This window comes from Mustela putorius, unplaced genomic scaffold (genome assembly GCF_011764305.1).
Source record: "Mustela putorius furo isolate JIRA1106 unplaced genomic scaffold, ASM1176430v1.1 tig00000166_pilon_pilon_pilon, whole genome shotgun sequence".
Classification (NCBI taxonomy): Eukaryota; Metazoa; Chordata; class Mammalia; order Carnivora; family Mustelidae; genus Mustela; species Mustela putorius.
This window is the reverse complement of record NW_025421301.1, coordinates 2,279,198-2,307,052: the sequence shown is the minus strand read 5'-3', so window position 1 is coordinate 2,307,052 and position 27,855 is coordinate 2,279,198. Positions and strand designations below refer to the sequence as shown.

Sequence of the window (27,855 nt, the reverse complement as noted above, 5' to 3'; positions counted from 1 at the left end):
TAACAATACAAGGTAATGAGCAAGGTGGAAGTTACAAAAGTTGCCGACAGTAGTTTCTATTACTTTACGGGTTCTGAGGGTTTCTAAACAGCCTGGACAGGCGTAAATCACTAACTTAACCCAAGTCCTATTTGCGGCCAAATCTCCTTGGTGAGGACTACAATTCCCAGAAGGCAACGCTCTGCTCCCTTGACTCGGCTTCCTTAGCCGGCCGGGAGATGTAGTTTACAGAATGACACCTTCGACTTGAGTTTTATGCACCTGTCAGCACAGACTAGGCCGTAAAGGCCTCTCCTCCATCCGGGTCTTCCCATTTTCGGGGGTAGCTCGGATTGCTGAGCCTAATCTTGGTGCCAGGCTGGGCAGGAAGTCGGCTGACGGTCGGCCGACGGGGCGCTCTAGGCCGAATGATTTTCGTCTCTATGACCACAAGGAGGCGGTCTCGGGTGTCCCGAGGACGGCGCGCGGAGGGGGCGTGCGTCAGTTCCGCGCGGGGCTGTCGGGGAACCATGGCTGCCCCGAGAGGTGAGGTTGGGGGCCGCCGGGACGGGGGAGCCTGCGAGGGGCGGTGGCGCACGAGCGTCACCACCTGTCCGCGCCCGCGGGGCTCCGGGGCCAGGCGGAGGCGTCGGGCAGGAGGAGTTTGTTTGGAGCCGCTCTGCGGCGGGAGCCGGCGCGGCCGCCTGCTAGGGCGGCGCGGGGCAGTCAGCCTCCTGCCGCGGCTGTCTTGCCCTAGCCGGACTCCGCTCCGGGCCGTTTGGCTGCCCGAGACCGCTCCTGCCCCGACGAGCTGGCAGTGGGCGGGAACCAAATTCCGAGGCCCGGGCTGCGGCGGACCGGGAGAGGGGCCGGAGCGCGGGTCCGGGGCTGGACCCGCATCACCCTGCGACTGGCAGGACTGGGCTCTGTCCCGGCCGGGGTCGTCGCGGCTGCGGTCTCTTCTGCGCCTTCTGCCCTACGGATGCTCAGAGGCTTGAGGGCATGCTCCGGGCGCGGAGCCCAAGCAGCGGCTGGTCCCTGTAACAGCCACAGAAAACATCACTGGGGCATTGAAACAGCGCTGAAACCTTAACGAGGTGGCGAAAGCAGTCGTTAACAGAGTTCTTCCCTGGAGAATGTTGTATGTGGTTAGAAGGAACACATTGATATTTTGGGTGGAGGGCGAGATCCACCGCTTTCCCCCCAGGGATGGCACATTAGAGTAATCATATCTGATGACTAATTGCCTTTTCTTGAGATTGCTTCTGATTAACCCCGAAGCACTTTGTTTTGCTGAGTGGGGTGTGTAAGTTAGAACAGACCTGAATTTCTGGACCTCAGAGCTGTAGCTAGGACAGGTTGGGTGACACCCGGATTCCTTCTCCACCCTCTCGCACAGAACATTTGGCTTCAGCTCTGAATAAATGTTAAACAAATACTTAAAGGATGTTTTTCTGCATGGGTGCCAAGTTATTTTCCTGGTTGGGGAATCCACGTTTATTTTAAAGCCCTGCCCAGGGGCATTGTAGGCATTCTCCCATTTCAAGTAAGTCCAACCTTAAGAGTCTTTTTGCAGCAACACAGGAAATAAGAGGAAAAAATAGAACTGTTTTGATAAATAACATAGGATGGGGACAGCAAGATTAATGATGGACAGAACTTCAAAATAACAGAATTCATCTGAAATAAATACTGTAAATTGCAGTAATTTACAGGTTTAGGCTTAATGTCAATAAATATTTGTTGTGCCTTAGCCAAAAGTCTTATATGCCCACTATAAATGTATCATGCCAACATTATATTATAAAGATATATTGAAATATATCTTCTCTTTTATATGAAAGAAATATATGTAATTTATTGTATCCCGAACTAGTGTCAGTATGCTACATAATCTTGCAGTTGTGGCTTTCTCAGGAACAAAATCTTTGCTTACCTGGTTGATATTTAAAGTCAGCTGTGTTTTGTGTATGCGTGTTTATGTTCATGTATTTGGAAAGTATTGTTTTGAAATAAATTTTTAAATGCCATGGGTTTTAGAAAGTATTTTGTGCTTGAAATTGGGAAGCATTTTGAGGTATAACATCAGATTAACTTCTATCTACATAATGCTGTTTACTAAATAATATCTTTGTTGCACATATTTTACAGAAAATGTCAGTTTATTATTCAAGTTATACTGCTTGGCAGTGATGACCCTGGTGGCTGCAGCTTATACCATAGCTTTAAGATACACAAGGACATCAGACAGAGAACTCTACTTTTCAACCACAGCCGTGTGTATCACAGAAGTTATAAAGTTACTGCTAAGTGTGGGCATTTTAGCTAAGTGAGTATAAATATTTTTTAGTATGTTAAATTGTTAATTTTCCACTTAGTTAAGGTATTCCTTTATTAGAAAATTCAGGCTACATTTAATTGTTCTAGAGCTGTGTTTCTCAACTTGGGCAGTTTTGCTCCACCGGAAATCTTTTTTGGTTGTGTCCACTTGGGTGATGCTACTGGCATCTGCTGGGTGGAGGCCGAGGATGCTGCCGAACTTTCTACAATGCACAGAACAGCCCTCTGCAACAGAGAATCAACCAGCCTCACGTGTTAGTAGTGCTGAGGTTGCAGAACTCTGCCCTAAACCAGGGGCTGACAAATTATGACCTTTGCGCCAAACCCTGTTTTCTGCCTCTTTTTGTTGCAGCAGAGACTGTGTGGCTTACAAAGCCTAAACTATTTACCATCAGACCCTCACAGAAAAGAATGACTGACTTCTGTTTTAGAGGCATATATGATAAAAATAGTTTATGTTTCTTGCATGTTTTGCATTGTAAATGCTAGGCATGGTGCTAAATGCTTTTCATATATATCATGTAATTTAATCTGTATTTACCTGTTTTACCTGTACAGCATCTGAGGTTCCTCAATATTAATACTCACTCATTATCATTATTGCTCACTTTTCTTAGTATGTGGCAGCACTGGGCTTTGAATGCGTAACATCGTATGAGACCCATTTTAGCTAAGGATGCAGTGTAAGAGAGGTTCAGGAATAGGGGTTTTGGAATGACACTTCATTTTAAACCTAGATGCACTGGGATTATGAGTTTGCACACATCTCTTAACCTCTCTAAGCTTTAGTTTATTTATTTTTTAATTGCAGAAAATAATACAGGGTTGTGAGAACTAAGTAAAATTCCGTAGGAAATAGCATTGGGGAAAGATTTATGAGATGCAGACCCTTTTGGGTCATATGGCAGGTGAGGATTCATATAGGTTTCAAGATGTGAGTTCGTGAGAGCAGGGTACCAGTGAGGAATAGTGTGTGTGTAAGCTTTTAGACAGAAACAAATTTCATATAAGCACTTTTAAATTTCATTTAACAAACACTTATTTATTTCTGTGTTATGATTTTATAAAAGGTGTTGAATATACGAGTCTGAATGAAAGAGATATGGTTTCTCCTTGCTTGGAGCTTAGGCTTAGAAGAGAGAAAGTAAGCCAGTAAATACACACACGATGACATAAATCATGTGAAAAAATACTCTAAAAGTGGTTTGTGGAGGGAGAAAGGAAGAGAAAATTAACTTGAGGCCACATGGTGGCAAGCTTTAATATATTTTGAGTTTGGGGGCACCTGGGTGGCTCAGTCAGTTTAGTGTCTGCGTTCTGCTCAGGTCACCAGCTCACAGCAGGGAGTCTGCTTCTCCCTCTCAGACTGTCCCTCTCCTCTGCTGGTGTGCATGCGTGCTCTCTGTGTCTCTAGGGCACACATGCTCTCTCAATAAAATAAACCCTCAACTAAATAAAATCTTTAAAAAATTAATTCTTTGGGCTGAGATACTGTGGCAGCTTAACTTGTTAGGTTGCAAGTAGGGTGAAATCTCAGACCTTTCACAGTTTCTTAACAAGATTCCTTTTTATGGAAATTAGGCTTTCTTCATTCTGGATAATGCCAGGTAAATGGGAGGTCTTATTGTACCTTTAAAAGGCAACGTTCCAGAGGCAAAAAGTCTCTGTTTAAAACTCTACAACAACTTCTACATAACAACCTAGGAGTTTAATAAAATCCTAAGGCTTGGCTTCTTTTAAGACAAATATACAGATATTGGAAGAAGAGGGATAAGGGAACCCATCTCTTCTTTTTAATCCCCCAAACTCCCTGGGGAGAAAAAAATTGTGACCCAAGAATGAAATAGGACTGTTAGGCATGACATCAGCCATTTTAAACTGTAGGGTCAAATCACGATTCAGTTGTTTTGTAACTGTCAGGAGTTTTTAAAAACCAATGTGCAAAAAACCCACAACAAAACAAAACAGTGAGGCCTTTGGTGTAACCCCGCCATTGAGCTGTGTTCTGTCAATCCACCTGTATTGGCTTTGTTTTACTTTGATGCTTTTCCAACCTTGGAAAGCTTGGTGTGTAGTGTTTCTTCTTCTTCAGTTATTCAGTATTATGAGTATGGTCAGTTGTAGTTTACTTTGTGGAAACTTTTTTGGAAGTTACATAAAAATCACAGAAATTTCTAAGAATTCACCAGGCAAGTCAAATGATGGTGCTGAAATAACAACAGTGTGGAAAACCAAATACTGTACTTGATCAGATGCTCCTCATCAATAATTAGTTGCTGTGGCTGTCACCCACCTAATGTAAAGGCTTACAAGAGAGGCTCTTTTATGAACCTGTATCTGCATAGTACACAAGACCAGGGACAACCAAGAAAAGTAAAGAATTATGACATGCATAGTTTTAGTAGTTGGCATTTGACATTCTATGGCTAACAAGAATTTGGGGGTCAAGAAGAATCATTTAGAGCATACAGAGTTTCTAAGTGGAAAAAGCACCGGAAAAATTTACAAAGCATGAAACTAAATGCATTTGAAATATTGGATTTTATTTTTTATTTTTTTTAAAGATTTTATTTATTTATTTGACAGACAGAGATCACAAGCAGGCAGAGAGGCAGGCAGAGAGAGAGGAAGGGAAGCAGGCTCCCTGCTGAGCAGAGAGCCCCGTGTGGGGCTTGATCCCAGGACCCTGGGATCATGACCTGAGCCGAAGGCAAGAGGCTTTAACCCACTGAGCTACCCAGTCACCCCGAAATTGCTGGATTTTAAAGTGAATATAATTTTTATGGAGAGTATGTTAGTAAATTTTCATGTGCTTATTCAAAACACATTGGGAGAAACTAAATACCTGCTATTCATAACAAGAAAATATTTTATTTTTTGGAATAAAGAGTTTACTTAGAATAGTAAGAATGCCCATTTCTTAGAATGGTAAAAAAGCGAAAGAGAAAGGAGAATGATTTCAATGTAGGAAGTCACAGATTGATCTTTACAAAATGAAAGGACCCTGCTGGTGCTTCTTTAACAGTATGTGGTGAGACCTTGATAATGAAACTAAAGCCCAGCTATCTGGGAAAGATACCCAGAGAAAATGTTCAAAGTTGGTTCTAGATCTTGAAGGGACAACTGGCTTATATTAATAAGCTGTTAATAACTGTTCCCGGTTGGAAACAGTTTGGAATGTGGAGAAGACGAATAAAATACATGGCCAGACTCTGGGCTGCTAAAAATGAATTGAACAGTTAAGAGTTGCAGCAAATGAAAGACCCAGTAACTTTATATTTGTCTTTTTTATTTAATCATGTGAGGTTTGCAAAGAAGTAAAAGATTTTCTAGATACTCTTCATTCTGTCATTTCTTTGTACACTTACTAAAACTGGTAACTTAAAAAAGTGGTTCAGAGGCAAATAGGATGTTATATAGTTTGTCAAAAGTACAGGTTGGATATTACTGCTTTATTTTCTGTGATGGAGAAACTTAAAATATCAGAAAATATTTGTGGTAAGAGATTAGATTTTTGTTTTCAAATTAGAAGCAATACTTTATCACTTCAGAGAGGATAACAATTTCAGGACATTGTGGGAGAATGTGAAAGAATTATATTAGAAATAACTAAAAGTTTATATCTTAAAAATCTTCTCTTCAGAGAAGAAAAAGAAAAAATTAGATCCTGGTGATAAAGCAAAATTTCTCCCATATTGTGAAAATAAAGTTAATGTCAAAAGTAGACATGTTACCAAATTCTGATTTGAAAATTTTGGAGGGCAGGAAAAGGAAAAAAAAAGCCTGGAACTACTATTTAAATGGAAAATTAAAAAAAATTATTAAAGGAAGTACAGCTTTCTTCCCTTCTTCCCAGTCTTTATCCCTATGATAAAGTGTAATAATTTTATAGAGTTGACATAAATATTATTTCTGAACTTCAGTTTTATCTGAACTATGCAAAGCTTTACCTCATAGACCAATCTTCAGCTGTTTGTTTATTTAGTATGGTCTCTACAGTAATGCTCTTTGCTCAATAATAAATTTAGTCATGGCTAATTGTTAAAGTACATATCTTTTTATACTATGTAGAGATAGGGACAGAGACTCAGGAAATCTCTCGAAATTCTTAGTGTCTTGCTCATAATTAAGGTTCACTTACAGAGAAACAGATCGTTGCCATATCCAAACAATATGTTTCCCTTCAAATATTTTAAACATGGTCATGCTTATGTCTGTTTCAGTGTGTTATTAAAAGATGTAATGAGACAGTCAGGTGCATTCATTTATTCATTCAGTCATTTATCAAGCCCTAGTTATATGCTCAACACTGTTTCAGATGTAAGAAGTATAGTTGCAAACTACAGAGGCATCGTTCTGTCCCTATGGAGCTTACAGTCTAGTAAAAAACCAGATATTAAGCAAATAAGTAATAAATTTTTGGTGTTAAGGATAAATAGAGGATACTGTAAATAAGTATAATAGAGGGTTTCCATTTGGGTTGGAAGGCTTTCTCTCTGAGAAAGTTACATTTAAACCTAGACCTGAAGATTGAGTAGGAGTTGTGTAGGAAAAGAGAATAGAGAAGGCAGAAAAATTCTTGACTCTTAAGTAACAACAGCAGCAAATCAGTATGTCTGCAGTGTTGTGAGAAGGGAGTGGTGCTAAGATGAAGCAGGTGAGGTCTGCAAGGTGTCAAGAGGAAGTCCATGCATGGTCTGTGAAGAATTTTGGATTTAGATGCATTTGGAAGTAATAGAATGGTTTAATTCAGGGACTAACCATGGCAATCCATTTAGCTTTAAGAGTCACATTGTTCTTTGAGAGAATGGATTAGAAGAGTGCCAAGAGTTGGAAGTAAGGAAGCTTATTAGAGGCTAGACATAATGGCCTACTAGGACAACCCAGAATGAAGAGAAGCTAATGGATCTGAGTTGTGTTCTGGAAGGAGAATCTGTAGGACTTGGTGGTGGGTTTGGATACACAGTCGATCTGTATTTTTCATAGTAGTTATGTTCTATGAAGTCACCATAGACACTGAAGTAGTGAATATTGATCTAGTGCTCCTAGGGGAAAACAGTGTTAGGTTCCTGGGAGCCTCACGTCACAACATTTTCATCAGCCAGTCAGTATATAACCTTGTTTTATGTGTGCTCCTGTTTAAAGACACCTTATTTAATATATGTTAATCTATTAGCTTTGAGCTCAGAGCCAATAGCACTGTAAGTCATGCCTAAAGAAATCTTATCTAACATCTATTTTCTCTTTAAGGCACATTACAGCTGTCTTGGATTTGGATAGTATGTTTGGGGGCCATTTTAAACAGAATTACCACCAGAAAGCCCCCAAATGTGGAAAACGTGGCACTAAATAGACTACATTTGCTTACAGTATAAAAGCTGAAACAAAAAGGCAGAACGCTGTCTTTTTTTTTTTTTTTTTTACCTTAGCTGGGAATATGTGTATTAGGCAACTCTCATTTTTGGCCTCTCTGTACTTGTCTGCCTGTGATTGTAAGAGCGGCGAGAATATTGATTTTGGGGATTGCAAATACACTTTAGCAAATAGGCAGATTCACACATACAGAACTCACGCATAATGAGGATCAAGTACAGTCGGTGAGGAAGGGAGGAGATAAGAATGCTACCCAGGTTTCTTCATACGAAAAAACTGGGTAAATACAGTTACTTTTTTCTGAGGCAGGAAGAAAAGCAGATTTTAGGGAAGGGGATATCAATACTTTAATTTGGGGTAGATACAATATAAAGTTTTTAGTGCCTCTGAGACATCCAAGTGGGCTATGGAATAGGTTGCATGGATGAGTCTGGAACACAGAAGAGAGGTCTGGGCTGGATGTCTTTATCACATTAAGTATTTAATCTCATGGGATTAGAAGAGATTGTCAGAAGAGAGTAATCTCATAAAAGTATTCTCATTTTCAATGCCCTTTAACTCCGTATACCTTAAGGATTCCTATTTCTTGGACCAAACAACCAGAAACCACAGAACCTACATAAAGAGGAACACAATACTGGGTGCAGTATGTTTAGACGAACGGAAGTCAGCTTATTTTAAGAATAACGAGTCTGGTTTGAGGCAGTGTCTTACAGTTTTATGTGTTAAATGAAGCAGACTAAAAGCTTAATTTCAGGGCGCCTGGGTGGCTCAGTGGGTTAAGCCGCTGCCTTTGGCTCAGGTCATGATCTCAGGGTCCTGGGATCGAGTCCCACATCGGGCTCTCTGCTCAGCAGGGAGCCTGCTTCCTTCTCTCTCTCTCTCTGCCTGCCTCTCAGTGTACTTGTAATTTCTCTCTGTCAAATAAATAAATAAAATCTTTAAAAAAAAAAAAAAAAGCTTAATTTCAACCAAGTGCCCAAATTAGGTAAATTAGAATATTTCGGTCCTAACAATTTAAGCAGAGGCAGTTGCTCCAGAGATGGTTCCTGGTGAGCTTTGGAGATCTAAAGTCTAGTCACTCATCTCTTTGTCAGAACTTTGAGACTGATAAGGGACTAATTAATATAATCTCTGTCTAATAAATTTGACCTGACCAAATGGATCAGCAAGGTTCCAGACTCATGTTTTAAATGAATGGGCAGTTTCTCAGGATTGAGGTGGTAGGGAGTTTGTATACCTAGGGAATCCTATTGGGATAGAAGTCTTGTTGGCAATGCAGGTCACATGGCAGAGACCCCATTCTCTCTGGTTCTTTCTCTTCCTTTTCCTCTTTCCTGGGGTAGTAGTATTTGAGGTTGCATCCTCTGAAGCATGGGTATTATTTGATAAAAACTTTTATAGTCTGGAGGGTATGGCGGACTTGCTGAAACACTGGAAGACAACGGCTTAATTTTAATCTTAAATCTTTTCTTTGCCCAATTTATATATAGTAAAAAATAAATTCTAAGTGAAATTCACTTGAAATTTTCTGTGTGATATGTTTAGGATATTTAACTTTTTAAAGGAAACATAGATTTGCTTTGGTGAGGAGTGCAGTATGTATTGGGGCAGCAACAACTATGGGCTAAATTTATATTTCTTCAGGAAAATAGTAAAAACACATCTTTCAGATTGTGGTAAGAGAACAGGAGGCAGAGAAATGCATAGTTTGGTGTGGTCTCCAAGAAAACTGGGCATTAAATGTGGAAAATATTTACTGCTATAATATATAATGTTGTAAGCTAAAGTGCCTAAGAAAAACCAAGAATAGTGCTTCTTTTTGGCACTGTTGTGAAAAATGAGTTCTTGAAAACACAATGAGCCGATATCTAACTTCTTTTCTTTAGAAAGCAAGAAACTACACTCTAGAATACAATCTGTTAATCACTGTCAAAATGTGTTATGTAAAAGGCCAAACATCTTTTAGGATTGCAGCAACTAAATTTGCTGCATTCAGACATTCAGGGTTCTGTTGAGAGTGGCAGGCTGCCAGAGCGATGGTGTTACAGAAGCATTCTTTCCTGTCTCCCCTCAAAGGGAAACAGGTAAATACAGCCAGTTTTCATTTTCAGTCTTGTCCCTCTCTTTTAGTTGTAGGTATAATTTCATCTTCTGTGATGAGAAATCTTAGGCTGAGGAAAGATTTATTTGCCTAAGATACCTAGAAAGTGATTAGCAGTGATAGGATTAGAAGATGTTCCCTGATCTCTAATTTTCAAATTATAAGTCTTCCAGAACAGTGAAATAATTGAGTAGTTTTTGATTAGCTATGTCAAAGATAAGAATATGGTAGCATTGCTAGACATTTCAGTAATTTTCAATTTTATTTTTTGCTTTTTCTCTTATTTTTTATTTCTGAATGCCAACATTTTGCCCATGCATATTTTATATTCTTTCTCTGTATATATTTGTGCATTTTCCCCCAAACTATTTGAGAGGGAGTTTTATTATTTATTTATTTATTTATTTATTAAAGATTTTATTTATTTATTTGACAGAGATCACAAGTAGGCAGAGGCAGGCAGAGAGAGAGAGAGAGAGAGAGAGAGAGGAGGAAGCAGGCTCCCTGCTGAGCAGAGAGCCCGATGTGGGGCTCGATCCCAGGACCCTGGGATCATGACCTGAGCCGAAGGCAGAGGCTTTAACCCACTGAGCCACCCAGGTGCCCCTTGAGAGGGAGTTTTAAATAAGATGCCCCTTTGTCCCTAAATTTTAGCGCGTATTTCCTGAAAGCAATGACATTCTGTTACCTAACCATAAGATAGCCAAATTGGGACATCAGTATTTATACAATACTGTTATTTAATTGACAGACCCAAGGTAATTTTGCCAATTGCCCTAATGTCCTTGAGTAGTGAAAGAATTACATTTAGTTATGATATCTCTAGCTTCCTTTAATTGGGGCAGTTCTTCCATCTTTCTGTTTTTCATGTCTTTGACATTGTTGAAGAGCATAGTCTGTATGTCCCTCAGTTTATGTTTATTGAAAGCTTTTTATGATTAGATTTAGTTGTATTTTTTGTTTTTGTGGTCAGAAAGATCACAGAAATGATGTGTCCTCAGTGCATTGTATCATCAGGCATGCAATCTATTTGCCCATCACTGGTAATTTAATTTTGATTTGATTAAAGTGCCTTCTAGCTTTCTCCACATAAAGCTGTCAATTTTCTCTTTGTAATTAATGAATATCTTGTGGAGAGATACTTCATAGCTAAGTCAATACTATTTTTCCTATCAGTTTCACTTAGATTATTACCCATTGATGTTGCCAAATGGTAATTTCTTAATTCTGTCACTCCTTGTACTTTTATTAGTTGACCTTCTACTCTAAGAAACTTTCCCTTTCTTTCTGTTTCTTTCACACACAGAGAACATAGATTCATGGATTCATTGTATGGGCTGGAATACATTATCATTATTTTGATGCTAAAATTATCTCAGGGCAGTGGGATCTTCTTAAACTGCTTCCTGGTTTTTTTTTTTTTTTCATATTTTCATCAATCTTTGAGCAGTTTATTTAGCATAGGAAGATATTTAAGGCTTATCTTCTACTTTACCTGCCTCAATCCTGAAATCATACATTTCTCAAAGAAGACTTGTTCCTTTTTTTTCTTTTTTTGGAGAGTGATATTTAGAATCACTAAATCACATAAACTAGACACTAGGTGTGCCCGTTGCTTCTGGGGTATCGTTGCTTCTTGGCCCCTTCAGTAGAGGCAGGAAATAGAAGTATGTGTGTCCATATACACCTATTTCTCTACTTTTGTATGTATATGCATATGTCTGGGGGTATAACATGAGTTATAGATTTTTTGATACCTATAATTCTGATCTAATACCATAGTTTATTTTAAACTTTCCTTTTTCATATTTGTGTACTTCCTTAATGGTGACAAGTCTAGCTTCCATTATCCTTAAGATATTTATTTGCTCAATCTTCAAGTACATACATAGATTCAGTTTCTAACATACAGCTGTAAAAAAAACTAAAGTTCAGTATTTGTATGTAGTTCTTTTTGCCTTTAGTTTTAGAACACATTCTAATTTTAGAACACAAATTCTTTGAGTTATAAATAAAAAAGACTTTCTTAAAATACTTGGGTTACTTCTCTTTTTTGTGTAATTTTGTTATTCATTTTAAAAACTGACAGGTTTTATTTATAATTAATTTTAGGTTTTCCCATGCTTGTTGATTTTACTTATAATTTACAGTAATTTTTGGAATACGAAATTATACTTATTGCAGTGAGCTAGAACCAAAAGAAAAGGGAGTGCAGGGAGGAATTAATGAATGGCTGCTTCAGTAAGATTTAAAGTTTACATGGTCTAATTGGTGAATTTTAATTACATGTACTTTGCATATATACCTGATATACGCTGTGTTCCACTTAACTTTTTCCCCCCTGCTTAAATATTTTTTCTTAGAGATTGTTCCATGTCAGTTTATAGAAATGTCTCATTCTTTGCAAGAGCAGCATGGTGTTCTATTATATGGATGTATTGTATGTACTAAGCTCTGCTGATGGGCATTTTGGATTTTTGCAGTTCATATTAATTTATCTTTTTAAAGATTCTATTTATTTGACAGGGACATTTATTTGAGCAAGAGAGGGAACACGAGCAGTCTTCCTGCTGAGCAGGGAGCCCCATGCGGGGCTAGGGGTTCATCCCAGGACCCAAAGGCAGCTGCTTGATGACTGGGCCACCCACGTGCCCCAAGGTTGTTTGCGTCTTTCTACATATACTGTTGTGCATCCGTATGATTACATCAGATCACTTTTAAATTGAAGAGGAAATTACTAAATCCTGTTTTGGGGGGTTGGGGACAGATTTGCAGTTTGATGTTGCAAAAGTTCTATATGTGATTAAGTTGATTTTAAAAATTCTTTGAGTTATAAATTACCAGTTTCTAAGTTATAATCTGATTGAAACATAAAACAGTATAACATTTAAAATATTTTGGTTTTTCAAACCAGTTACTATAGCAGTTCACAGGAAAATTACCAGTTAGCTGTATGCATTACTAAATGCTATCATAGCTATTAAAACTGGTAGTTTTTATTTAAATTTGTCACTTGTGGGATGAAGAAAAGGAAGTGCAAAGCTTTTACATTGTCTTAGAACAAAGTCAACTTTTTATTGTTTGCTATTCACTAGTCTATAAAGACTGAGTAAACCTAGCAGGATGTGTAAATGTACTATAGTTTGGGTGTGGATAGTAATAAAGCAAATGCATTATGTAAGACTGGAGAAAATATTTTACTCCAGAAAAATTATTATTTTAATTATTTTTTATTATTACCTAAAATAATATAGCCATCAAATACTTACTACATTATAGATTATCCAGTCCTATTCTGTTTCTCCTGCTGGGTTTACATTTTCTTTTTATTGCTAAAATTTGGTTTATATTTTTTCATAACTTATTACTACATGTAATATTAGATCCAAATATTTACTTAACCTTTTAGACTTCCTTTTGTTTCCTTTCAAACTTTCCTACTGTTTGCAGTCACTCTTCCGGAAGACCAGAAATACTGTTCTTCTAATACAGTCTGTAACACTGGGTTTTACATTTTTGGCTGCCTCTTTGTACCCATGTTGTAATGGTTTTAGGGTTATAGGAAGGAAAAAAAAAAGTCATGTACCTTGTTATGATGGGTATTGTCCTCAAATAGCCTCATTATTGGTGTTTATATCTAGGCCTCAAAGTCCTTTATGTGAGTTAATCATATTTAACTTTACAGATGATAAGAAATTTATAAATAAGATTTAACTTTAAGCTTATGAGTAACTTCTGTGTTCCATTTTGCACAGTGTCTTGGTAACTAGCCAAAGAATTGATTATACCTACTAGTAGTTCTTGTCACGTCAGGAGCTGGAAGAATGAGGCCTACTTTTTGACCAAACATAGGTCAGAAAGAATTGCTTTCAGTGGTTGTTAGGAAATTTTAGGGTGGGGGCGGCGGTGGGGGAGGCAGCCGCAGAATTTCTTTGGGTAACAAAAGGTTGCACATAGATTCTATAACAGTGATAAAAATCAAAACAAAGGGGGTTGGGGAGAAGGGGGTGGGATTATGGACATTGGGGAGGGTATGTGCTTTGGTGAGTGCTGTGAAGTGTGTAAACCTGGTGATTCACAGACCTGTACCCCTGGGGATAAAAATATATGTTTATAAAAAATAAAATTAAAAAAAAATCAAAACAAATTGTTCAAATATGAAATTTAATGGGAGACTGTATCTAAAGAAATTTTGTATGTGCTTTTTGATTATACCTGCTCTTTTTCTTATCTAGCAATGTCATTTATAGAATTGAATTTAATATATTTAGTTTTGTGGGGGTTTTTTAAAAGATTTTATTTATTCATTTGAGAGAGAATGAGAGAGCACAAGCAAGGGGAGCTGCAGAGGGAGAGGGAGTAGCAGGTTCCCCGCTGAGCAGGGAGCCTGATGTGGGGCTTGATTCCAGGACCCTGAGATGAAGGCAGTCACTTGACTGAGCAACCCAGGCATCACAATACATTTGCTTTTAACAAAAGGTACTTAGTAAAAGATTTGATTTCTAAGCAAACATCAGAGCAGGAAAATGGAAGGGAAAATCGCCTTTGGTTTTTGTGTGTTCCTTTTTAGAGTATATTCAAGGCTGTAGTATATTTAGAATTGATTATTTTTGTTTAATAGTAGAACAGTAAATGACTACTAGTGTTTCTGGAAGATGTGTTATTGTTATTTTTCTCAGTAGTGCTCTTTTTGGGATTCTCTCCTTGTTCTGGGGAGAGTTTGTAGTCTCCCCCCCAGGTGGTGTGCGTTCCTTTTCATATAGATGCACCACTGTGGTGCAGAGCATGTTGAATTTGGCAACAGAGGAAGACCTGTAGCGAAGAAGGAGGTCTTTTGTTTTCATGACCTAGGCCAAATTTCCTGTCATACTTAAGCATTTTCTTGGGGGGTGTACTACAGTGGCTAGGCATGGGTAATGAGTTTGACATTGTGGACTCTCTGCTCTCCTTCAGAATATGTGTAATTATTCTTGCAGTATTTAAATATGACAAAATTCGGTTAATAACTGTTGATTCTGTTAACATAGTAGAGGTTCACTGTGACTGTTATTAGCTTTGAGTTGAAACAGATCTTTCTCCTCACAGAAATATCATGGTCTTGTCTTTTAAGGATGTTGTGAGCTACAGTTAGGACCCTTTTGTTAAAGACCCTTTTTTGCTGCTGATGCTTATTACAAAACTTTTTTTTTTCCCCCAGGAAATTTTCAAGAGGGGAAATAACCACATTAGCTTGTTCCTCCTGAGAATAGTTAAGAGCACGTATAATCACTCTGCATCAAGTAGCAAACTTTCTGTATATTAAATATAGTTTACTTTTGTTGGTATTAGTAAATTATTTCCTGCAAATTTATAGTTACTTCAGTTTTATGGGAATATGCTTCTATTTATTGTCTGTTTCATAAGCACTGATCTAATTTACAAAGAATATTGACCTGAATTCCTTAGCTCCTATTTCAAGTGACTTCCCTAAGTACAAAACCCTTTTTCTTGTTTGTAATTTAGATCTATTATAATTTTTAAAAACCTTTAAAAGTAGATACGCAACCTAATTAAAATAACAAGGGTGAACTTGATATAATGGCAGTTAAAGTGGGAGGGTTTAATTTTTTTTTCATTTTTTCATTTATTTTTTTATAAACATGTATTTTTTATCCCCAGGGGTACAGGTCTATGAGTCGCCAGGTTTACACGCTTCACAGCACTCACCATAGCACATACCCTCCCCAGTGTCCATAACCCAACCCCCCTCTCCCAAGCCTCCTCCCCCCAGCAACCCTCAGTTTGTTTTGTGAGATTAAGAGTCACTTATGGTTTGTCTCCCTCCCAATCCCATCTTGTTTCATTTATTCTTCTCCTACCCACTTAAGCCCCCATGTTGCATCACCACTTCCTCATATCAGGGAGATCATATGATAGTTGTCTTTCTCTGACTTATTTCGCTAAGCATGATACCCTCTAGTTCCATCCATGTCGTCACAAATGGCAAGATTTCATTTCTTTTGATGGCTGCATAGTATTCCATTGTGTATATATACCACATCTTCTTTATCCATTCATCTCAAAATGTTGAAAATAGAACTACCCTATGACCAGCAATTGCACTACTGGGAATTTACCCTAAAGATACAAACATAGTGATTTGAAGGGGCACGTGCACCCAAATGTTTATAGCAGCAATGTCTACAACAGCCAAACTATGGAACGAACCTAGATGTCCATCAACAGATGAATGGGTTTAAATTTTTACAGGTAATATCAGCAATTCTGGATTCTTGTCTTATTTAATATGCTTAAAAACTCCTGGAGCTTTGGGGCGCCTGGGTGGCTCAGTGGGTTAAAGCCTCTGCCTTCAGCTCAGGTCATGATCTCAGGGTCCTGGGATGGAGCCCCACATTGGGCTCTCTGCTCAGCGGGGAGCCTGCTTCTCTTCCTCTCTCTGCCTGCCTCTCTACTTGTAATCTCTGTCTGTCAAATAAAATAAAATCGTTAAAACAACAACAACAACAACAAACTCCTGGAGCTTTGACCAGAGGTTGATGATGGTAAACCTAATTGTCATATTCCCAAATCAAACTTGTCATTGTTTTCCTTTTATGCAGTTGTTGGCATGTTTCTTTGAATCTAACATTAGTTGAAAATTATAAAAACAAAATAAATTTGCTAAATTACATCAGTGGACCTTAACATATTATAGCTATTCTGTGTGTGAAGGAATCTTATCGAAAGGACACTGTTGGGGCGCCTGGTTGGCTCAGTTGGTAGAGCAGGTGACTCTTGATCTCAGGATTGTGAATTTGAGCCCCATATTGGGTGTAAAGATTATTTAAGAATAAAATCTTAGGGGCGCCTGGGTGGCTCAGTGGGTTAAGCCTCTGCCTTCGGCTCAGGTTATGATCCCAGGGTGCTGGGATCGAGCCCCACATCAGGCTCTCTGCTCAGCAGGGAGCCTGCTTCCTCCTCTCTCTCTGCCTGCCTCTCTGCCTACTTGTGATCTCTCTCTCTGTCCAATAAATAAATAAAATCTTTAAAAAAATAAAAAATTAAAAAATTAGGGACGCCTGGGTGGCTCAGTTGGTTGGACTGCCTTCAGCTCAGGTCATGATCCCAGAGTCCCAGGATCGAGTTCCGCATTGGGCTCCCAGCTCCACAGGGAGTCTGCTTCTCTCTCTGACCTTCTCCTCACTCATGTTCTCTCTCACTGTTTCTCTCTCAAATAAATAAATTAAAAAATTAAAAAAAATTAAAAATTAAAAATTTAAAAAATTTAAAAATTAAAAAAAAAGAATAAAATCTTAAAAAAAAGGAAGTAGATGCTCTTTAATTTTCTTTCTCACCCTTTTGTTTTCAAAGAGAAACTGGTAGTCCTGGTAGATTCAAGGCATCTTTAAGAGAAAATGTCTTGGGGAGCCCCAAGGAACTGATGAAGTTAAGTGTGCCATCATTAGTGTATGCTGTTCAGAACAATATGGCTTTCCTAGCTCTTAGCAATCTGGATGCAGCAGTATACCAGGTAAGTGGAGGTAAAGGACAACGAAAAGTGCAGAATCTTAAAAAATTTTATGTTTAAAAGATTTTTATTAATGCTTTCTCACTTTATATTTTTCTCCATAATTCTGTTAATATCAAGTATTTGTGTCAGAGACTGTTATGCATTCATCAATTCATTGTTTTGTTTCTAGGTGACCTATCAGTTGAAGATTCCCTGCACTGCTTTATGTACTGTTTTAATGTTAAACCGGACACTCAGCAAATTACAGTGGATTTCAGTTTTTATGCTGTGTGGTGGAGTCATACTTGTACAGTGGGAACCAGCCCAGGCTACAAAAGTTGTGGTAAGAAACCAAATGCTCCCCAGAACTAAACTAGAAGACTTCTTTAATAAGTCTTGTAACACTTTAGACAGTCACATTGATGAATGTAGCACAATTACATTTCTTTGACTGAAAATAACCTTTGCCCTACAGATAGGCTTTTCTTGTTTTTACTCCCTTATGATAATGAAAGATAATATGACTCATTGGTCTTCTCTGCCCCCTTTAGTCTTCTGGAGGGGAATATGCATAAAATATGTTAAGAGATGGAAGGTACCTTAATATAACCAACCCCCTTCGTTTTAAGGGGACAAAATTGAAGTCCAGAGAGGTAAAGTAACTTGTCCAAAGTTACACACTGAACAGCTAACCTGTGACTAGACTTGTGCCAGTTTCCATAGTTTATATGTTCAGAACTCACAGGCCTCTTTTAGACATCTTGTAAAGAATGCTGAGCAAGGTTTTCTCCATCTAATTTTCATCTCTTCCCTCAACTCAAGTTTTTTTTTTTTTTTTTTTTTAAAGATTTTATTTATTTATTTGACAGACAGAGATCACAAGTAGGCAGGGAAGCAGGCAGAGAGAGAGGAGGAAGCAGGCTCCCCGCTGAGCAGAGAGCCCGATGCGGGGCTCGATCCCAGGACCCTGGGATCATGACCTGAGCCAAAGGCAGCGGCTTAACCCACTGAGCCACCCAGGTGCCCCTTTTGTTTGTTTTTTTAATCTTTTGTACATACTCCCACTGTCAGTGGTAGGGATTATGGGGTAGTAGAGTTTTTACTGATAATCAGTAACTAAAATAAGGCCAAAAGTGCCTTCCTAATTTTTAGTTTGAGTTAAATGTTAAGTTACATACCTGATCTCTTTTTAAAGTGTAACATACTTTATAGATTATTTTCCCAGAGAAAATTAGGAAGTAGAACTCCAGTGAATACCTTTTTGGAGTTTCCCTCTACAGCCAAATACTCTTTACCTTGTAGCAAATAAAAGACCACAGTTCTCCTGTACATATAAGGAGACTGGGGAGGAACAGAAAGCTTGAGGAAGTCTAAAGCCTAAAACTAGGTGGAGGTCCCCCTCCCACCCTAGAAAATGAGGTTTAGATGAATATTTATTATTTTGACATGATATTTAAACATGCATATATTCTTGGTGGTATTTCAAGATAGTGACCAAATAGTCACTGCACATTTAATTCAGTTTTAGGCCCTCAGAGAAATAATTTATTGGGAAGTAAGGCAAACAGAAGTTTAATATGAATGTTAACACCGTTAGAAAAGATGTTAGGTCTATGTATACAGCTAACACATGTGAAAAGCTCAGTAAGCTAAAGCAGAGTATAGGGCAGCTTTCCTACTTTTGGGCCACTATAGAAAATTCTTTCATACTTTAAGTGAAGCGTAGTTTCTTGTAACTGCCTTATTGTTTTTTATTCTTTTCAGAATACCTCAAATCCCTTTTAGCTGTATATGATGATCATTTGAATGTTTGAGGACATTGTCGTACCACCACATTAAAGGTTGTAATCCAAGTCTTTTTTTCCTCCCCATTGAGGCAGCTTTGTTTTTTTGCTTAAGATTTTATTTATTTGAGAGAGAGAGAGCATGAGGAGAGGCAGAGGGAGAAGACAACTCCTCACTGAGCAGGGAGTCCGACACTCAACCGACTGAGCCACCCAGTTGCCCGTTTCTTTCTGTAATAGAGTTTCTAAAGATTTCTTGATCTTTGGCTTGCCTCATTACTTACCTTGTATTTCTCTTCTAGGTGTATTCATTTGTTTTTGTTCCTCGGTAGTCTTAAAAACTTCCCACTGTCTCTAGATGTTGATTGAACAGTGTGAGGTATAACTTGTGAAGTCCCTCCTTTGTTCTGAATACTGGAGACTTGTTAAATTAGCCTGTGGGTTTTGCGGAGAGGATAGCCATTCTGTAACTGACTATACACAAAGTTGTTTCACACACACATATTTTATTGCTAATGTGTTATGTGCAGTGGGCTTCTAAATAAAAATGCAGGATACTTTTAACTTATTAAGCATATCTTGTTAGTTTTGGTTCATTGTTCAGGTCTTTGAGGTCTTTCCAGACTTTATTATCCATTATTAGGTTTTTTGCATGTTATGTGTTCTACAGATTTGAGAAATATGTCTAGGTCTTCCCTGAAAATTTAGGACAGGACAAGAGTTCTGTGGCTATACTTTTAGATTTCTCTTTAGCTGGACTTTTTTCCCTCTTGCTTAATAAACCTTCCCTCTCATAGTTTTTAAAGGGCCTCCCAGGAATTTGAGGGTGCATTAGTTGAGGCTGTTCTGGCTTGAGGTCTCTTAAAGGTTGTAATCAAGATCCTGGCTAGAGGTGCAGTCAACTAAGACCCGAGTGTGCCTGGTGGATATTTCTAAGGGAGCTCATTCATATACCTGGTAGGCTGGTATTAGTTGTTGGTCTAGCTTGATTTTATTCTGTTAGCACTTTGCTGTATGAGAATTCACTCAACTCTAAATAGACTTGTACGGCTACTCTCACTACATTTGTCTTGTTCACAAAAATACTATGTAAACCTGTCAGATTTCTTGCAAAACACTGTCTTATGGGATCCCCTCATCACTTACACTAACCAGGAATCCCTTCATAAGAAAATTTGGTATGTCTCAATTTAGGGAAGCCATGTTGTGTTCCAGTGGTGGCCATTAAACTTTTTTTTTAGAGAGAGCGCGTGTGTGCAGTGGGAGAGAGAGAATCTTAAGCAGGTTCCACACGGGGTTCAATCTCACCACACTAAGATCATGATCTAAGCCGAAATCAAGAGTCAGACACTTAACTGACTGGGCCCCAGGGATCCCCATCAAACTTTTTAAGTTAAGTCATCTGTTCTAGCATTTTGCTGGTAATCTACAGTAGCAGTAACAGCTGCAGTCACTTATTACCAAGCTTTCTCTCTCATTTAACATAAAGCGATACTCTCCTTTATTCTGAATAAGGTATGTTCTTGTCATAGTATAGTCATGTATCTCAACTCTTTAGTTTAAGTGTTACTATTGAGATAGTATTTATTTCTGAGAAAAGACTGATGAAAGCCCGAAGATTAATTTAGGGAAGAAAGAGGAAATAAACTTGAAATAAGTTAGGGCACATACACATGTATCTTTTAGCACAGAATTAGGATTATATTTACTTGTCAATTTCTCCTATCCATGAACTACTTAAGAACCAGAACTGTATCTCTTCATTTTTTTCTTTCCTTTTTTTTTTTTGAGAGAGAGAGAACACAAGTAGAGGGAGCTACAGGCAGAAGGAGAAGCAGGCTCCCTGCTGATGGGGGAACTCCAGCCTAGGACCCTGGGATCACGACCCAAGCCAAAGGCAGACACTTAACTGGGTCACCCAGATGTCCCTATCATTTTCCTTTTTTTTTTTTTAAAGATTTTTTTTTATTTATTTGTTTGACAGAAATCACAAGTAGGCAGAGAGGTAGGTAGAGAGAGAAGGGGAAGCAGGCTCCCTGCTGAGCAGAAGCCCAATGTGGGGCTCCATCCCAGGACCCTGGGATCATAATCTGAGCCGAAGGCAGAGGCTTTAAACCACTGAGCCGCTCAGGCGCCCCTATCATCTTCCTTTTTATTCATTTAGTATATAAGAGGTATATCTGGTACGTAGCAAGTAAGGTGTTAGCATTTGATAAAAATTCAGTAAAGTGGGAAAACTTAAAAGTCATTATGTCATCCTGTTACAGATATAAGGTGTTAGGGAATAAATGAGGTAAACTGTTATCATTTCCATGGTTGATGCTATCAGGGCCCTGAGTTAGGGTGGTGGCAGAAGTTAAAATTAAGAGGTAGACTGACTATGCAAAATGCTGTGCTAGCTTACCTCTTGCTGATAGGAAACAGGCACACGTGTTCTGGTAAGTATTCACCATGGCTACAGTTTGGGGGACACATGTTGTATCTTAAGTGCTTTGGTTAATCTCTGGGATGGCCTTTTGTTTGTTTCTGTTTTATTCTATAGGATACTGTGTCTGATGTGGCGTATCCTTTCCAGAGAAACATAACACAGATTTTTGGATTTTTGTAGCGTTTGTTTACTCTCTTAGATGAATTCTATTTGTTAGTCACTAATAACTTTCAAAACATTATTATTGCAGGTGGAACAGAATCCCTTATTAGGGTTTGGTGCTGTAGCTATTGCTGTATTGTGCTCAGGATTTGCAGGTAAATCATAAATGTATTATTTTAGTCTGTTAAAATTTTTAAAAAACATTAAACTCTAAATAGGGATCTAGTTTATCTTATTTCATCGTAACAACTTTATTCCCATAGGCTTATTCTCCTACTTACGGAGTTTTGTGCCAGTTGTTACTTACTTTCAGGAAATACGTGGAATGGCAGTGTTTCGGTTCAGACCTCAGTCCGTATTCATACTTAGTTACCTAAGAATATACGTCATGCTTACCATCCTCGGTCCAGCTAAGAACCCAAAAGTAAATGAGCAGAGACCTCTGAAAATGGAGGAAGTTAGCAGTGAGAAAGCTTAAGTACCTCTTTCCATTTTCCTGGAAGTGGCACTTTCTTCAGGCAAGATTCCTTAAAGGGTCTATGTTGCCAGCTCAGTATCTGATTTTCCCTGTTAACCTCAGGTTCTTCCTCTGCTTTAACAGATTAGGAATTATGGAGTAGGGAGAAAAGGGGGTGGGGTGGGGTGGAGAACACCTCAGAAAGATTAACACATACAAGTAACAGCCAAAAAGGGAGGGACGAGAACCAGAGTCACTAACATCAAAGTGCAGTATGTGTTTTAGAAATAGTTCCAACAGAGGAAAGCCTGAAAGGTTGTTTTTTTTTTTTAATTTTTAAGAAGATTTTATTTAGTTGACACAGAGAGAGGGAATACAAGCAGGGAAGTGGGAGAGGGAGAAGCAGGCTTTCCACTGAGCAGGGAGCCCAATACAATGGAGGGCTCGATTCCAGGACCATGGGATCATGACCTGAGCTGAAGGCTGCCACTCAACTGACTGAGCCACTCAGGTGCCCCTGAAAGTTCTTTTTAATAATGAGTATATTAGTTATAGCTGTGTTTTTATTATTAATCTTTATTTGTGCTATTTCAAGAATTAGGATTCTTTTTACTTTTGACTAGGAAAGTAGGCGGGATATGGAAGTGAAATATTGCTCTATGTGTGATAAGGGAAAAAAATCCCAAGTTCAAGAATATACTTAATGATAGCGTCATGCTAAATTTGTATTCTAGGAACCAGCAAATTAGAAACAAAAACTGAGTTACCCAAAAAATAATGCGCTACTAGACTTTTGGCACTACTCTGAATAAATAAATGTTTGTGTCCAGCATTCTATTTAGTTCAACCTTTCAATACACAACTTAGGAAATGGTGGGTGGTTTAATATCCCTTTATGCTTGGAGTAACTGAGCAGGTAATAATTAAGTGGGTTTCCCAGATAGAATATTAAAACATGGGAATAGGAATAGCCATTATGTTTGTTTCCATTTTCTGATTTTGTTTAACACATATTTATCAAAAAACAATCTTGTTTTTCATTAGAATTTTTAGTTGATTATTATTTGGCAGTTTTTAAGTCTGTAATTAACATGGTATTTTTAATGAAAATCTTTGATGTCCCCATGTACCCCCTAAGTATAAAGCTTAGAGCAGTGGTATGTGATTTGGGATATATGTGGTGAGGAGTCATTTGCTCTTTTGGAGTATCTGGAAAACATATGGACCTCAACCCCAAGAAAATGTATGGAGACACAAAATGTATTACTTATGGAGTTGTGGTCCTTCTGACATTGTGTATGAACTTGGCTTGTGGAACCATACTTTAAAGGAAAATGGCTTCCCCTCAGCAAGTTTTATTTAAATTTCATTTCGGTTGTGTTACTCTGAAAAAATCCCAAGTGGTGATTATATAGGTTATTTTGCAGAGTTTTCATTACTGGGTAGATATTACAGGGATATGATTAAGAAAATTGACTCTAATAGTATAGTTTTCCAGCTGACCAGAGCAAGTCTATTATTGGTATTAACAGAGAGCTGCTGTGATCTATCTTACTGCTATAATAAAGGCAGAAACTGTTTTTAATAATTTGAGTCTCCTGTTAAATGTGGGTTGGAAAGTTTCCTTGGTTATTAAATTTAATAGCTCTATAAAAATATACATTGCTAATGTTTTATATGCCACGTCACAACCAACAAAATAAATATGCTTTTGAAGTTTGTTCCCTGAACCATATACTTTATATTATCATACCTGTTATTGTTATTCTAAATGAGAGGCATTTTAAATTAATTTTTAGTAGTTATCTTTAATATTTGTCTATCTTTTTTTTCAGGAGTATATTTTGAAAAAGTATTAAAGAGTTCAGATACTTCCCTTTGGGTGAGAAACATTCAGATGTATCTATCAGGGATTGTTGTGACATTAGTTGGCGTCTACTTGTCAGATGGAGCTGAAATAAAAGAAAAAGGATTTTTCTATGGTTACACATATTATGTCTGGTTTGTCATTTGTAAGTATCCAGGAATTAAAAGTTCTGGGTAGTCCTCTTTTCAGAAAAAGTTGTGTTTTAAGCCTTTATAGCATTTTGAAATTATTCCTCTGATACTGTGAACACCGGTTTGAAAATGTAATTTTGGTTTTATTGACTGACTTTTGTGGCATAGCTATCCCAAAGCAATTTTGCTTTCACAATCAAAAGTATCTAATGTGTTAGCAATAAATGTGTACAATTTAGTAGTAGACCACATAGCTCTCTGGGCATGTGAAAAACAATGTTATTTTGTAGGAACCATTACTCGATTTTAGTACAAACTCTCAGATGGCTACTTGCAAGGAAAATAGTATTTTCCTAGGTAAATTAGTATGACATCTCTGGGGGTGAAAACTGCCTCACGATCATAGAATGTTTCATTATTTGAGTGTTAAGATTTTATTTCTTTGTGTATACAAGTTCTTGCAAGTGTTGGAGGCCTCTACACTTCTGTTGTGGTCAAGTACACAGACAACATCATGAAGGGCTTTTCTGCAGCCGCCGCCATTGTCCTTTCTACTATCGCTTCAGTGATGCTGTTTGGGTTACAGATAAGTATGTCTTCGTTTGTATTTGAAGTTTTTAACATAGAAGAGCTTCCCACTTGTTGATTCACTTCATCTATTCTTAAATATGGCAGTTGGTCATATAGTGTTTACCAAAATTCTTTCTTTAGTTTCTAGTTGTATGGGACATGGATCAGCAGTACTGAGGTAGCTGCAGCGGTCCGCGAGCTTATGCTGGGGCGGGTGCTGGTTCTACTGAAAGTGAGAGGGCTACGGAGGAGTTCTTTCGTAGTCAGGAGCTCTCCATTTCCCAGGTTTGAGATCCAAGACAACTTGAGTACTTCTTACTTCTGGGTGAATCCAGTGTGGTTAGGTATGCGGGGAAATGAGTCCAAGGACTTCACTGTAACTGCACTACTGTGAGGAATCATTCCCCAAACAAGGCTCTCCATGATGAAGAAAGAACAGAAAATTCTTTCATTTCCCTGAGTTTGTACCTTCCTAACTTTTGGACGTGGGTATAAATTAGTTTGAAGCAAATTCCAAATCTTAATTAAAAATCTGTTTCATTTAATATGTAATTAATACAGATTTCATTACTGTAGCTGGCATTCTGGCACCTTCACTGCGCTAGTCCTTCTAGTATATATTCCTGTAGCCTGCACCCAGCATTAAGTTGGCTTCTGAATTGTTTAGGCAGTGATGTTGATTTAACATTCCATGGTGCCGTAATAATCATTTTCTTTACTGATCAGTTATACTCAGTCTGTTAAATATTGATGTTAAAAAAATAAATATTGACCTATATTTATGTTTGATTTTAAAATTCATTCTTGATATAAATGCAAATAGAGGAATGCCAAGCTTGTAATCTCAAAAAACTATCTTATAGTATGGTTTACTTCCTGCCTATACCATTTTTTAGTTGTGCAGCCTTAAGGAAGTTACTTAACCTGTGGCTTAGTTTCTTCATCTGTACAATGGGACTGGCAGTATCACCCATCTGCTAGGGTTGTTTCAGGTGAGGTGTTTAGAATGGTGCGTGGCACATAGTAAGTATTCTAGGAGGCCAACCACTTACCATTCCAGTATCAGTATTCATAGGTCCTTTCATAGATGTATTTCTTACCTGACTTGGATGAACTTTTAATTGTAGTTCTGATCCTTCCTTAGCTTAACAAATCCTTATGCTTTCAGTCAGTGTCCTTATTGATGGTCAAGGAAATTAACTAGAACATCTTAGCAGTCTTCCTTTTTTTTTTTTTTTTTTTTAAAGATTTTATTTATTCTGGGTGCTAGGGGTGGCTCAATCATTCAGCCTTTACCTTATGGCTCAGCTCATGATCCCAGGGTCCTGGGATCAAGCCTGCATCAGGCTCCCTGCTCAGCAGGAAGCCTGCTCTTCCCTCCCCTACTCCCCTTGTGTTCCCTCTCTGGCTGTGTTTCTGTCAAATAAATAAAATCTTTTTTTTTTTTTTTTGGAAGATTTTATTTAACTGGACAGAGAGCAAGCACAAGCAGGCAGAGTGGCAGGCAGAGGGAGAGGGAGAAGCAGGCTCCCTGGTGAGCAGTGTCTGACATTTTATACATAAAATGCTTACTTGTCAAGTTTTAGACAAGCTGTAATTTCTTATCCTGATTTTCAGGATTAGGAATTTTTTTTAAAAAGCTAATAAAAAATGGAATTGTACTCAATAAATCACCACCTCATCTCTTATTCAGAGATCTTCACTGGTTTGAGTCACTGGTCATTTAATCTGGAATTCTGCTCAACCACCTTTAAACTTCCGCAGGTTTTTAGTACCATGGAAAAGCCATATTACATTGCTTTTCTTTAAATTAGCATATAGAGAAGTTAGTACAGTCTTTGTCAGTGGTCCAGGACAGGCATACCTGTGTTCTTGAAAAGCATGTAGTCAGTCCCTTGATTGTTCCTTTTTTTGGGGGTAGGTAGGGGTGAGGGTGGAAGAAGGATGGCCTGAGGGATGGGTAGCTAGAGTTGATTATCTTTCTAAACCTTACCATCATAAAAACAGAACACTTAGATCTATTTCCCATATGATCTAATGCTACAGACCTATAACTGAAAGATTTCAAAATTTAAAATTGATTATTGTTATATAATTTTAAGGACACAAATACATATTAAGCCTTTTTTATTTTCCCCCCATTCTTTTCAGCACTCACTTTTGCCCTGGGCACTCTTCTTGTATGTGTTTCTATATATCTCTATGGATTACCCAGACAAGACACTACATCCATCCAACAAGGAGAAACAGCTTCAAAAGAGAGAGCTGGTGGTACGTGATTTCAGCCTCAAAAGAGATTCCTACCAAGACTAAAGAAACTATCTGCATTAAACTAGAGCCTTAAGTCAATCCCAGAAGATAGCTTAAACAAAGAAACAATATGTTAACTGTGTCATAAGAATTAAGAGGAAAACTATCTGAGTGAATTGCTATAAAGATTTAATGTGGCCTGTTTTGGGTCACGCAGTTTTGTTTTAGAATGAAAGGATTTTATTATTGTACATATAATGTAAATAAAAAGTATGGAGAGGTGTGGTGTTTAAAAAAAAAAAAATCACGTGAGGATAACAATATTCAAGTAACAAGGTTTGGGACAAGGTTAAAGGTTCAAGTGCCAAAGCCATTTCTGTACGAACTGTTTTATTGTTCTGGTACCAGGGGAGAAGGACCATTCCCTCCTTGTTCTCCAATTCATGTACAGTATTTCATCCCAGCAGCAGTAATGACCTAGCTCTTTTCTTACAAAAGATAGGCAAAACCAAGATAGGCTAGTTCAGAAGCAAACTGAATGTGTAACTTCTCAAACTGAATCTATTTCATAATGCAGACAATGACTTCTAGGTGGTGAATGAGTACTCCTATAAGTGCTGTATTTGTGCCATTCATTGTCTGGATTCATGTTTCTTTGCGGTTAGATGATCTACTTTTCTTCAAAAAATATTTCTAATGTCACTTTTGTACTTTTTTTTATACAGTATGTTTAAAACTATTGGGCTGTCAATAATTTGTGAAATTTCAGTGTTTTTAAAAAATTTTCTATAATGTTAATGGGAAAATTCAGCAATAAACTTAATTTATTTATATGAAATCTGTATCACTTTTTGTATTGTGATTATAACCATTAAGAAAATGCAAAATGTAAAACAACCAAAAATATTAAATTTTTTTTTT

General features: G+C 37.9%; 1 protein-coding gene across 1 annotated transcript; it reads left to right on the top strand.

The window, feature by feature from the left end:
• Positions 1-407: 407 nt before the first annotated feature.
• Positions 408-27,772, top strand: SLC35A1 (solute carrier family 35 member A1). Its single transcript, XM_004766931.3, has 8 exons — positions 408-525; positions 2,131-2,308; positions 17,147-17,306; positions 17,476-17,628; positions 21,748-21,814; positions 23,952-24,128; positions 24,570-24,704; positions 26,836-27,772. Exons 1-8 carry the CDS (start codon positions 408-410, stop codon positions 26,961-26,963), a joined length of 1,116 nt encoding a protein of 371 aa, XP_004766988.3. The 3' UTR covers positions 26,964-27,772.
• The last annotated feature ends 83 nt before the right edge of the window (positions 27,773-27,855 follow it).